General features: G+C 41.7%; 1 protein-coding gene across 2 annotated transcripts in view; it reads right to left on the reverse strand.

Moving 5' to 3' along the window:
- TBXAS1 (thromboxane A synthase 1) overlaps window positions 1-13,102 on the reverse strand; it is a 214,335-nt gene that overhangs the window by 52,286 nt on the left and 148,947 nt on the right. For both annotated transcript variants that reach the window (XM_053404995.1, XM_053404996.1), the window contains one exon: window positions 334-651. In XM_053404995.1, coding sequence (XP_053260970.1) covers window positions 334-651 — 318 coding nt within the window. The remainder of the gene's footprint in view (window positions 1-333; window positions 652-13,102) is intronic.

Here is a 13,102-nt window from a genome sequence, read left to right on the forward strand (position 1 = left end):
TTTGTTCCCATTGTGAATGATGCCATGGCCTTTGGCTAGTGCAATAAAGTTTATGATGATGATGGTGATGATGAGTGGGGAGGTATGTAAAAAAATAAATGCAAAGAAATAGGAATATACCAGCCCTGGTCTGACAGGTGGCTTTGAGCAGCGTTTGATTTTTGATGTGAATCTTTGCATTATATTAAATGTCACACTGGTGAGTAATTCCTGTTTTAGATAACCTGCTTCAGTTGACTCTGTCAAGTACATTCTGCTCTCTTTGGCTGAAGAGATCCCTACCCCCACCCCTTATATATGAAACCAGAAAAATCAAGCAAGGGGCCTACTTACATGTTTTGAAAAGAATTCGTCCACTTCTCGGAGCAGCTTTTCCTGGCACTCAGGATGGGTGGCCAATAGGTAAGTGGCAAAGGAGAGGGCGCTGTTGGTGGTTTCATAGCCAGCAATCAGGAATAAGGAGGCCTGGCCAGATATTTCATCATCACTCAACGCTTTTGGAGTTTGCTTCTGAGGCCGGGCTTTGCTGGCAGATGTCTCATTTTCCTGAATGCAAACATCGGCTTGGCTGACCGTGTCAAAATGTTCCACGGTGATGTCATTAGCAGAGCTTCGGGCATCAAGCATCAGCTGGAGGAAATCCCTGCGTCTCTGCAAAATGCACAGTGAAAACATTAAGTCAGTGAACAAGCATGTGGACGTACATTCACGCTAATACAGCTATATGATATCTCTTTTCTCCAAGGGGCGAGCCTTGTTTTTGGCGTTGCCTAACAATTACTCATACTGTATTATAAAGGCTGGATGGTGTGATTCTTTTCCTTTTAGCTTCTTTTTTAAAGCAGCCCGAAATTGGGAACAAAGGATGAGTTAGGAGAGGGGCTGCTCAATTCTTCTCCTTCCTTCTTCTTGTCCTACCGTCTTTCCCCGAAAGTAAGACATCCCCCGAAAGTAAGACCTACTTCCAGTTTTGCCTCTCGCTGTAATATAAGGCATCCCCCCGAAAATAAGACCTCCCCGATAATAAGGCCTCCCCTGAACATAAGTCCTCCCCGGAATATAAGGCCCCTGAAGCTATTGTAAGGTGTCTGACTCCTCTGGACCATAGTGACGGGCGCCGCCACACAGCTCACTGATTGGCCACAGCGCAGCTGGAGCTGTTCAGGCAGTGCGAGGTCTATTTAAATCAGAGAGCCCGCGCTGCCGCCAGGACAACCTGCCGCCTGCTGCTTGCTCTGCCCCGACGGAGTCTGGCTGACTCACAGTTAGACAATAAATGTGTACCGCATTCTTCTTCATGGAAAAATAAGACATCCCCTGAAAATAAGACCTAGCGCATCTTTGGGAGCAAAAATTAATATAAGACACTGTCTTGTTTTTGGGAAAACAGGGTATCACATCACCCTCTCCCCAGTTCTTTCCCCCCTGCTGGGACCTCAAATCTTTTCTCCCACAGGAAAAGAGAAAAGCAGCGGAGTGGGGTGGTTTTAAGAAGACACATGGAAGGAAGGGAAAGGATTAGGCAGCCCCTCTCCTCAGTGGCTCTTTACCCGATTTCAGTCTCCAGTGGCAACTGTTCCTTGGAAAAAAAAGCCAGGGGAAAGAATCATGTAACTGCCTGACGTGTAGCTTGGTGTTCAATGGAGTCTTTGCTTTGCACTGATGACAGGGAACAATAAAGGGGGTGTTGCGGTAGATTTTTTTTGGAAGAGGAGAATAGAGCTAGGGATGTCAGTAAATTCAGATTTTGTGTAACTGCATTTAAGAGCAATCACGATCACTGCCAAATAATCACTGCATCAGTTGATTTGGGGTAGCCACTTACAATCAAATTAATTACTTGAAAATCAAATTTAATCAATCAATTTTCAACAATTTATTCCATTCGATCAACTTAACTTCATTTTTTAAAAAACCCCAGTCCTGATCTGAATCGCAATAAGTGCAAAGCAGATTAGAACATGAGGAGAAAAAGCACACTAAAGGGTGCAGAAGTAACCCTTTGTTAGCTCTTTCTGCTGTGAAGCCCTCGGGCCCACAGAACTACCAACATTCATCCCAAGTCTGGAATGGAAATCAATCCAGAAAATACTATCAGTATTCGTTGTTGTTGTTGTTGTTGTTGTTGTTGTTGTTGTTGTTGTTGTTTTCAGTCCATAAATGATAAGTGGTGATTCCACCCCCATCCCAAATTTGCATTGTGTTTTTTTTTTTGTATTGAAATGAATTACCTTTGAACTAAAATGAATGGTGTGGAATCATAAATAATTATGGAACAGTGCTGCATATGACTAACACAGGTCAGAATGGAAATCAATGCCTTTTTATAGCCCTAGATAGAGCTGACTTAAGGGAACATGAAATTATAATTTAAAAAGTGACTCATGGTTTTTTGTTTTTGTTTTACTAGGTAGGCATGTTACGCATCGTGCCAATATTAGTGGATGGGACAGGACAAAAAGCGAAACCCTTGTCTCATTACAGAGATTTTTAGCCTATGTGCAAGACAATCCTGGGCACATTCCTCATGTAGCATTGCCTAAAATGTTGGCTATAATCCAAACAGCTTGGGTATTCCCCTTGGGTGCTTTTAAGATTCCTGTGCCATGTCACAAGCTACTTTTGACTGTCCTCTCAGTTTCAAAAGAGGTTTGCATCTGGAATTTGGGGCAGGGGGCTGTCTAAACCCCACTTGGGCACATGGAACTACTTCCACAGGTCCTTTGATCCAGGTCATTGCTTCAAATATGTCACATTCCGCCTATATCCTATGCTTACTGAGAATCTGTCACCTCATATTTTCACCACCAGAGTGTAAGCGCAACACACTATTGTGCTCTCATGCTGTAGAGTTCTGAAAGCATGAAGAGTAAGCCCTTGAAAATAGTGACTTTTGGCAGGGGTCTACTTAACGCCACTCCATTAAAGCTGGTTTGGGCATGCTGTCTATTTTGCAATCCATTGTTAAATGCATTATGGCATTGCATTTATTTTCAGTTCCTCAAACCCCAGCATAATCTGTCAGAGCAAAAAAAAAGGGGGGGGGGGATGCAGAAGCGGTTGCAGAGCTTGACTTTTGAGATGCTGCAGACTGGGAAGGAAAAGCAAGGCTGGAATGCTTTTCAAAAATAATTTAATCTGCTTTACTTTTTTTTAAGATCAAGGGAGAGCTTTTAAATTATATTCTTGGAGCCATGATGGGAAATAAAATTGAGGGAGAGGAGCAGGCACAGGAAAAGGGCAAATGAGATAAGGGCACAAAAGGAATCATTCATTATATATGTCAAAGGACTTTTATCAGATCACTGACATGGGAATGGTGAGAAACAAAGAAGCAGAAATACTTAACATACTGTGCTTTGGCTTTTGCAGTCAGCTAAGTGCTATGACCCGGTAAGAAGAAAAGGACATCCAAAAAGTGTACTGAGGTTCAACAAAACCAACTGTGGGCTTTAAATCTAAATTGTGGGGAATTAATTGGCTTGGCCATCCCCGAGCCCTGTAAAATCTTTCACCAAATGAACTACATTCTCTACAAGCGTCCTGTGTGGGTATTACATTGTGATGAAGTAAGCCAATGACATTTTACTGTATCCTTCACCGGCTGGAGAATGTTCTATCACTGTAGGAGCAATATTGAGTATTACGGTACATTTTTGCAGCTGTTTCTCTTTTTTAAAAAAAGAAATAAAGAGAGGATGTGATCAACTACCGTATTTTTCGCCCTATAGGATGCACCGTCTCATAAGGCGCACCTAGTTTTTTGGGGGGAAATAAAGGGAAAAAAATTATTTCCCCCCCCCAGGTGCGGGGCTGGGGCGGGGGAAGCCCGAGCTTCCCCCGACCCCAGCCCCCAGAACAGGCAACTCTCCTCAAGCTGCAGGAGCCCAGCACTGGGCTCCCGCGCCTTGCGGAGAGCCGCACGAAGTCTGGGCGCGCTGAGCTCAGCGTGCCCAGCCTTCAGCATGCAGGCAACTCTTCGCAAGCCGCGGGAGCCCAGCGCAGGGCTCCCAAGCCTTGCAGAGAGCCACGCGAAGTCTGGGCGCGCTGAGCTCAGTGCACCCAGCCTTCTGCATGCAGGCAACTCTCTGCAAGCCGCAGGAGCCCAGTGCTGGGCTCCCGCGCCTTGCAGAGAGCCGCGCGAAGCCTGGAGAGCGAGAGGGGTCGGTGCGCACTGACCCCTCTCACTCTCCAGGCTTCAGCGAATGCCTGCATTCGCCCCATAGGACGCACACACATTTCCCCTTCATTTTTGGAGGGGGGAAAGTGCGTCCTATGGGGCAAAAAATACAGTAATTAGATATTTTGCTTAATCTCCATTGCAGTGTTCAAAACCACTACAGGTGGGGTTGTGTGGCAACAACTGTAAATGGTTTAGTTCAGAAGATATCTCAACTTTGTATCTGCCTAGGAAGCCCCTTCCCTCCTCTCTTCTCACTGTGATTAAAAATGGGGAGCCTTTAATTTACCATAGTTCCCCATAACATCTGAACCAGTAAACTGTGGCTGAAGATCCTGGCTTGTTCTGAATTGGTAGCCATAGTTTTCTGGTTTGAACAAAATGGAAAACTATGTTAGTTGAAGACTTGTGGGTTTAATTGTGGTTTGCCAAAAAGGGGGGGGGGAATAGAAGGTGATGCATGCATAGACAGAAGGTTTGTTCATATCTTAGATTATGAAGGCAAGATACGATTGTCTGAATGAGCTGAGTATCAAATAACTTTATAATCTGTTGACTAGGGGGCTCAGACTAGCTTCTTCTTCTTTAGTGATGACTCGCAGCCGAGTAAGATTGTCTTCAATGAACACAAGCATAGGACTAGATAGGGCATATTTCAAATGCACTTTGCCCTAGCAAATTGTCAAAAAGTATATGGTAGCCCAAGATGCAACTCAGAGAGGTTATTCCACAGCCTGGGAGCCACCACAGAGGAGGCTCTCTCATGTACCACTGTCCCTCAAACCACGGAAGGCGGTATCACTACTAACAGGGCCTCAATTGCTGATCTTAGCAACCAGGCAGCTAAATGTGTGAGGAGGCACTTCAGATATTAGACTTGCATCACTTGGGCATTAAAATCTGAATTATACAAATTCATATTTATATAGCCCAGTAATCCTGTAAACTCATCCTTACTAACTCAGAGACTGAAATGTCCAAACATTTTGGCTTCTCTTAAGACTGGGCTGTAAAGTGCATGTTATTAGAATACCTTTCTAAGGCTAGAGACAAAGAACCACTTCTTTCAGAGCATTGAATGTGGATTGACAGAGGCATGATCGCTCACATATGAACTTTCATCTCACTATTATCATTGTTAACCAGGTTCTTGTAATGCCTTAAAAACATGCAAAACCTGTTTAAACAGAGGTGACAGTGGAGCAAAAGAAATGCACCATGGGAAACAATATCATGTTCTTTAAAACTATCATTCTAGCCTTAGGGCACAATTCAGGCAAAATTAAATGAAATCAATTGAATATAAGCACTCTAACTGGTGTGCTAATGTTCCATTGATTTCAATAGGGCTTAAGTGCACTTAGCTTTTTCTGAACCCTGCTTTTAATAGTTTGTTCAGAAGCTGTTTGAAGCCCTTGAAATAAATCCCTGAAGACTTGGGAAGTGTGTCAGTGGAAGGAAGGAAGACCTACATTTTTGTAGGGTAATTATGCGGGGGGGGGGGGAATACTTCCTGGATTAATTCTCATGAGCAATGCTTCAGGTTCTAAAACCTTCCAAAAGTTCAAACAACAGGAGAGGACAGCACAGAACAGGGAGCAATATTAAGACCAGTCTTCTTAAATGAAAAGGATGATAATGATCAGGCTATATGAGGAGCGCCCAAACCAGGGGTCAGCAAACTTTTTCAGCAGGTGGCCAGTCCACTGCCCCTCAAACCTTGTGGGGGGTCGGATTATATTTGGGGGGGGGGATGAACGAATTCCTATGCCCCACAAATAACCCAGAGATGCATTTTAAATAAAAGCATACATTCTACTCATGTAAAAACACACTGATTCCCGGACTGGGAGACATTTTACAATGAAGTCTGAGTAATAATGAAATATTGGCGTGAGAGGAATGAAGATGGATTATTGGCAGGTGTAAAAACCTACAAAAACCAATTCAATAAGTATATCAAGCAATCAGATTCAACTGTCTCTCAGGCTCAAAAGGCTGCATTAGGATGAAATGGATAACTCCTCACATAAGGCATTTTGAGTACTTTGAAGAAAAGGTGGGATGCAAATGAGACAGAAAGTCAGGCAGGGAGACATCATATCTGGCACCTGGCTCGGCCTTCCCAAATGTTTCCCTCATTGCAAACAGGCACCTGCACTTCATCCTCTCCTCAGCTTTGCTTAGCTGCAGAATAATTGAGTTGCAGGAAAATGCTACACCAGCAGCAAACTGAAAGACGCATCAGCAAGATGGACACTTGCTTTATATTATATATTCTTCTTCCATTTTTTAAAAAAGTATTTTTATTTTTTGCACAACAAAGCATCTATCAGAAAACCAAATGGTGATGCTGTCAGAGTAGCTGTGTGAAAGACTCCTTGCCTGATGAAGTTTTGCAAAAGGATAGAAGCCTGACTTTGTGGATGCTGTAGGTAAGAGACTCTTCTAGTCTGTCCAAGACAGACGCCTTCCATTATAGGTTGTGACACGGGTGCTGTGAGCCATGCCTTTTCCAGTTCGTTAAGCCTTCTTAAACACTGCCTGGTCATTCAGGGAAGCAATTTTGCATGGAAGTAGCAAGCTTTGTGTCACACATTGGAAGAATGAATACAAGCCATACAGTGCAAGACATATTCAACTACATTAATAATCCTTCTTTAAATCCTCATTTCTAAGCTTCACAACCATCCAATATAGTGTACGAATATGAAACCTGAGCACGTAATGCAACCCAATTCTTCTCTCCAAGGTCAAACATATTGAGTGTCAGTCTCAATTTCTTTCCTGAAACTGAATTCTGATATCTATCTTTAATTGAAAGCACTGAACACACTTTTAACAAATGAATCCCCAACTTCCAGGCCCTAGTGTCCATTTTTGGTACAGTATCAGCTGAAGCATTCAGGAAAATGACTGAGAAATATATGATTAATGAGACATCACTGCTGGGATTATACTGAAAATGTATCTGTGGCAGGTCACAATGATTAAATTATTCAGGATAAAGGGTTCCTTTTTTGTTGTTGCTTGAAGCAACAAACCAGGACAAAGAACAATCACTGAATTCAACAAAGGTTAAGTGTCTTGCTTATTTCTTAGTGGTTTCAATGCAATTTAAGCATTCACAGCTGTGACTATAATTTATGTGGTTAGATTTTATTTTTTTCTTTTGCTTTGGTCAAGGGAAAGTCAGGTTCAAATCCTGGTTCAATTGTGAGGTGAGGCTCACTCAATAAGTCACTATCACTATCCCCTCAGCCTAATCCATTTCACTGTAAAGACATAGTTGTGCACTGAGCTTCTTAGCAGAAGGGCTGGAGTTATAAATATAAAATATAAATATAAAAATATTTAAAAATCAGAAGGATATATACAAACAGTGATTGAAGTGGGGAATGGGAGGGGGGCAAACCAGAATAGGAAATCAGGATCTGATCCAAAGACTGCACATATGTTTTCACAGAAGGCAGAGAAAACAGTGCTCACTTCATAACCAAAATATCTACATGCACTCTTGTTCTCATGTACATCTGCATGCACCCTAATTCTGTCTTTCAAACATTTAATCTTCCTCTCTGCCTCTTTCAAGTACAGACACTGAAAGCTTCTACTGTGCTTGAACTGACAGACTCTAGAATTGCACATAACTGAGGTTGAGGGCAGCATTTTCTCAGCTCTGGAATTTACTCCCTAGACTTCAAGTTTATTAAACTCCAGGCCATGTTTCAGTATCTTGTGTTAGCTCAGGCTCTTTCTGAAATGCTTGTTTGGGGATTTGGCTTGGCGTTCAAGTTGCTTTGTTTGCTAACATCAACAGCTGGCTGATGTTTGGTGGTGGTGGTGGGGGGGGTTATACACAGTATATACTGAAAACAGGATGAGGCTTACGCGACGGGGTGAGCTCCCGTTGCTCGGTCCCTGCTCCTGCCCACCTAGCAGTTTGAAAGCACATCAAAGTGCAAGTAGATAAATAGGTACCGCTCCGGCAGGAAGGTAAACGGCATTTCCGTGCACTGCTCTGGTTTGCCAGAAGCGGCTTAGTCATGTTGGCCACATGACCCGAAGCTGTACACCAGCTCCCTCAGCCAATAAAGTGAGATGAGCACCACAACCCCAGAGTCGGTCACGACTGGACCTAATGGTCAGGGGTCCCTTTACCTTTTTATATTATTTGCAGTACTTTGATGCAGAAAACTGAGCAGGTTCATTTGTTAAATCAAAGGAATCTTGCGACACCTATTATCTCATCAGCTGCATTGTGGTGGGGGGATACACTGGAGTGGGTGACATTAGGCAAAGGTGCATAGGCATGCACCAAAAACCTTTAAAATACAGAAGAATTGATGCTTTTGAATTATGGTGCTGGAGGAGACTCTTGAGAGTCCCATGGACTGCAAGAAGATCAAACCTATCCATTCTGAAGGAAATCAGCCCTGAGTACTCACTGGAACGACAGATCCTGATTGAGGGCACAAGGAGAAGGGGATGCCAGAGGACGAGATGGTTGGACAGTGTTCTCTAAGCTACTAACATGAAACTGACCAAACTGCGGGAGGCAGTGGAAGACAGGAGTGCCTGGCGTGCTCTGGTCCATGGGGTGATAAAGAGTCAGACACGACTAAACAACAACAATGTATGCATGGAGAAACATGGATTCTTTAGATCAGGCATGTCCAAAGTCCGTTTCAGGGGCCTAATCCAGGGGCCTAATCCACTGATCGGTTTAATCTGGCCCCTGTGGCAGTTTATTTCCTGGGGTAAAACTCTAAAAAACCCTCAACAACTTCAATTCTAAAAGAAGCTCAACAACTTCAACCCTAAAAAAAAGGTCAACAATTTTGGTTGGCTCTTCGGTCGGCCCCCACAGCCCTTCATTTCATCAAATCTGGCCCTCTTTGAAAAAAGTTTGGACACCGCTGCTTTAGATGGTATGACTACTCCTAAAACCCCCCACCCTGGACCAACTGGCCGGTGATAGTGACTGATAATTTGCTACTACAATGGTACCTTGGTTCTCAAACACCTTGGTATACTAAAACGTCTTGGTTCCAAAGCACTAAAAACCCAGAAGTAAGTGTTCCTGTTTTCGAATGTTTTTCAGAAGCTGAACATCCGATGCGGCTGTTGGCTATTGTTTCCGGGGTGTCTGCACCAAGCAAAAGCTGCACCTTGGTTTTTCAACATTTTGGAAGTCAAACAGACTTCCAGAACAGATTAAGTTGGGCACTTTTGTTTTTGCTATTTATTTTGCATTTTTGTTTTTGAGGCTTTTTCGGTTAATTTGTTTTTGTGACTGTGTGGAACCCAGTTCAGCTAATGATTGATTGACTGATTGTGTGACTGCAGACTGTGGTTTCATTGTTAACACAGTTTGTTATCCATTGCATTTTATAGTCTTATCTTATTTAACTGTGCACCGCTTGTTTTCATAACTTTTTGTTGCAAAACTCTTAAATAAATCTGCAAATAAATAAACAAAACAAAAACACAATCCCTAAACCAAGGAGACTAGTAACTGCACAATCTTTAGAAGACATCCCTGTATAGGGAAGTTTTTTAAAAAAATGTTTAATGTTTTTTATTATTTTATATGTGTTGGAAACTGCCCAGAGTGACTGGGGAAACCCAATTATCTGGGCATGGTATAAAGAATGAAATTATTATTAGTATTATTGGTGGTATTATTATTATTATTATTATTATTATTATTATTATTATTATTATGGAATAGGACTTCCCTTTTTTCACTGGAGAAATGTTGGAGGGTATGTTGCTGTGGAAGGAAAAGTTGAATCTGTGGAGGACTGAACAGTCCCCAAAACCTGGACTGGAAACTGACACAAAACATAGCACAACAGGGCTTTCGAAAGAGGCTTACAAACACCGCAGTATTCATTAAGATATTAATAAAGGTTTGCAGCACAAAACCAATTACTCACATTTCTATTTTAATTAAAATCACAGAACATTCTCTGGACTCTGTCTCTTTAATAGACTTGTGGAGGTTGGCTTTTAATTGACACATTTTTCATTCAGGTGACACACTTTCCAAGGGAGCACACTGGGAGGAAAAATAAGAGGATACATAAATTATTAGTCTTTTAAATCCAGTTATAACCGGGGGGGGGGACGACACAGCTTCCCTGTCTGGATTTAAAAAGTAGCTGAAATATTTAGGATTGCAGCCCAAGCACATGCCTTTAAATGAGGAGTGCCTGAGGAATTTGACTTCTGTGAAGTCCAATGTGAAAGGACTTGATCCACGGCTCTAAAGTGCAGACAGGAATGAAATTAACCTTCAGACTGCACTTCTCCAAATTTTGCAATAGTTTTTGCCTCAAAATATAGCAAAATGTGTTTTGAAATGCCTATTTAGGACAGGAGTGGGAATCCATTTTCAGCCCACAGGCTATATTTCCTGGCCATTGGTGAGCAGGCCCAGAGGCAAAGATGGGCAGAGCAACTATATAAATTTTACTTTTGTGCAGTAGGCTAGTGGTTTCACCCATTCACACACCTCTCTCTATCCTCTAGCCAAACAAGCAAAGAAGCATAAGCCTGAGAAGCCAAACGCCCAGGCTGAGAAGCAGGGGCACTGACAGTGTGTGGCGTGAGGAGAATTCTGGGAGCCAGATAGAGGCAGTACTCGGCCCTCAGGTTCCTCACCCCTCTTTTCAGTCAAAACATCTTTAGAAATTCCTATATACTGAGCTATATATTTTTGTGTTGCTTTTTTATTTTTTTTAAAAAATGGCAGATTATTGTGGGTACAGGATGGGGGGGAAAGAACTTATGAAGACTGAAACTTGTCCATTCCTCCCTTATACAGTGGTACCTCGGGTTAAGAACTTAATTCATTCTGGAGGTCCGTTCTTAACCTGAAACTGTTCTCTTTTTTTAAATAATAATTTTTATTAAGTTTTCCATTTTAACAATCCAATCAAATCACATTAAATATTCCACATTATGCAAATAAATATCATAAAGTCCAAATATTTTGCCAAATTATAAATTTTTGTTGGGGCTTCCCATGCTTCAAGTTCAGTGGGGTCCAATCATCTTACGTTTCTACTGCCTTGAGTTTCCAATAGTTCCTTCTTTAAATGTGGCTGCTGTTATCCTTCTTAATCTGAAACTGTTCTTAACCTGAGGTACCACTTTAGCTAATGGGGCCTCCCACTGCCGCCACCGCACGATTTCTGATCTCATCCTGAAGCAAAGTTCTTAACCCGAGGTACTATTTCTGGATTAGCGGAGTCTGTAACCTGAAGCGTCTGTAACCCAAGGTACCACTTTTTAATACAGCATGAGGCAAGGCAACTGCCTTTTTGCCTCACGTTCCTGAAGGGGTTGCATCCTCCATGCCATTTCCCTGCCTGCTGTAAAAAGGAAGACTAAACGTGTGCCACACAGTAGGGCAGGAGAGGAGATGCATAAACAAGGGTCAAGGAAAAGCCACTTCATAAGTCCCAAGCCCAAAGTGTAGTTAAGTGTAAGACACATTCCATTATGTGATTTGTAGGCGTCTTGCTTCCTGCAAACGCTTATGTTACAATAAGCTGCTGAAATTCTGAGGGGGTCTTAGCAGTTTTTTGAGCTCCCCTTAAGTCTTCTTCCTCTGATGGAGAGTCACAGCAAAAGAGCCAATTAATCCAAGTTCTGGCCTATGTGTTTTGGTGATTCTGCAAAGGAAGAAGATTCATACCTCCATTTTAGCCCCCTTAAAAAAAAAACCAACCCCACTCAGATGGAAATGACATTGCGGTCAATTTTCCTCGAGGGCTGATTCAAGAACAATGAATTATTAATCCACATGACAGTTTTCATGATAGGAAGCAGCGGAAAAAACTGAGGAGGAATTGTGTGTTTTAGAAATTCCCTGTTTGGGCAGGTTTACGTTTAGTTGTAGCTTTTATGAAACTCATTTAAAATTTATTACAACCCACATCTGACAATCCTTTTTATTTATCTGCCTTCAGGATTAACCAAACGTGTAAAAAAACCACACACACAAAAACACCCACCTTTAAAATGAAGCCCAAAGTGCTTTGTACTATTATTGTTGTTGTGGAGTATCATTTCTGCTTGAATTATTTTCTTTTTTAAAAATCACTGGACAATCTTATGGCAATGGGTAGATAAGGATTCTTATAAAGAAATAAATCAGGGTGCAACACATCTGAACACAAAGTGGAAGACTACGTATTAAAACAGCCACCCACTCATCTAAACAATCAGTAAGAACGCATGTAGAATTTTGCTTTGTTCAAGGTGAAACTCAACAGTGTACTGAGGTAAACAAAAACAACAGAAATACAAAGCATTTATCTTGAACCCTACTTATCAGTTCAAGAGCCATCTGCATTAGTGCAAAGAGCTTTGAAACACAAAAAGGAGGCTCTCCATGTTGCCAGTCTCCTTGTACAATTCTGATGAGGTATATAGGGCATTTCTGAAGCATGGACCTAAAACATCCCAGTAGGAGAAGACATCTATAGTTCTGCCGGTGTCAGAAAATTACCTACATTTAAACGGTGGCAGAAAGAATATACGCAATTGAGAGCAAATGGAATGGGATAAGAGCAAATGACCTCACAGAGCTCAATCTAAATTACAAAACTATCAACAGTTGAAAGAAATCAATATTTTAGTGTGATGGCACCTACATTTTGGATCTCACTATCTACTGTTGTATTCCCTTTGGTTCCTGCCTCAAACATTTTTGTTCAGGCAAGCCTAGCCAGATACATAGATGTTAACATGTTTTAATCTCTTTTTCTACTGTTAATTTTAATTATTTTTTTAAAAATTGACAATTTTGATATTTCTTGTAAACTACTCAGAGGCTTACTAAAATTAAGCAGTACATAGATTTTGTTAATTAATTAAATGTTTCTAAAACTTCCCATAATTATTTTT

The sequence above is a fragment of the Podarcis raffonei genome, chromosome 10 (assembly GCF_027172205.1).
Source record: "Podarcis raffonei isolate rPodRaf1 chromosome 10, rPodRaf1.pri, whole genome shotgun sequence".
NCBI lineage: Eukaryota > Metazoa > Chordata > Lepidosauria > Squamata > Lacertidae > Podarcis > Podarcis raffonei.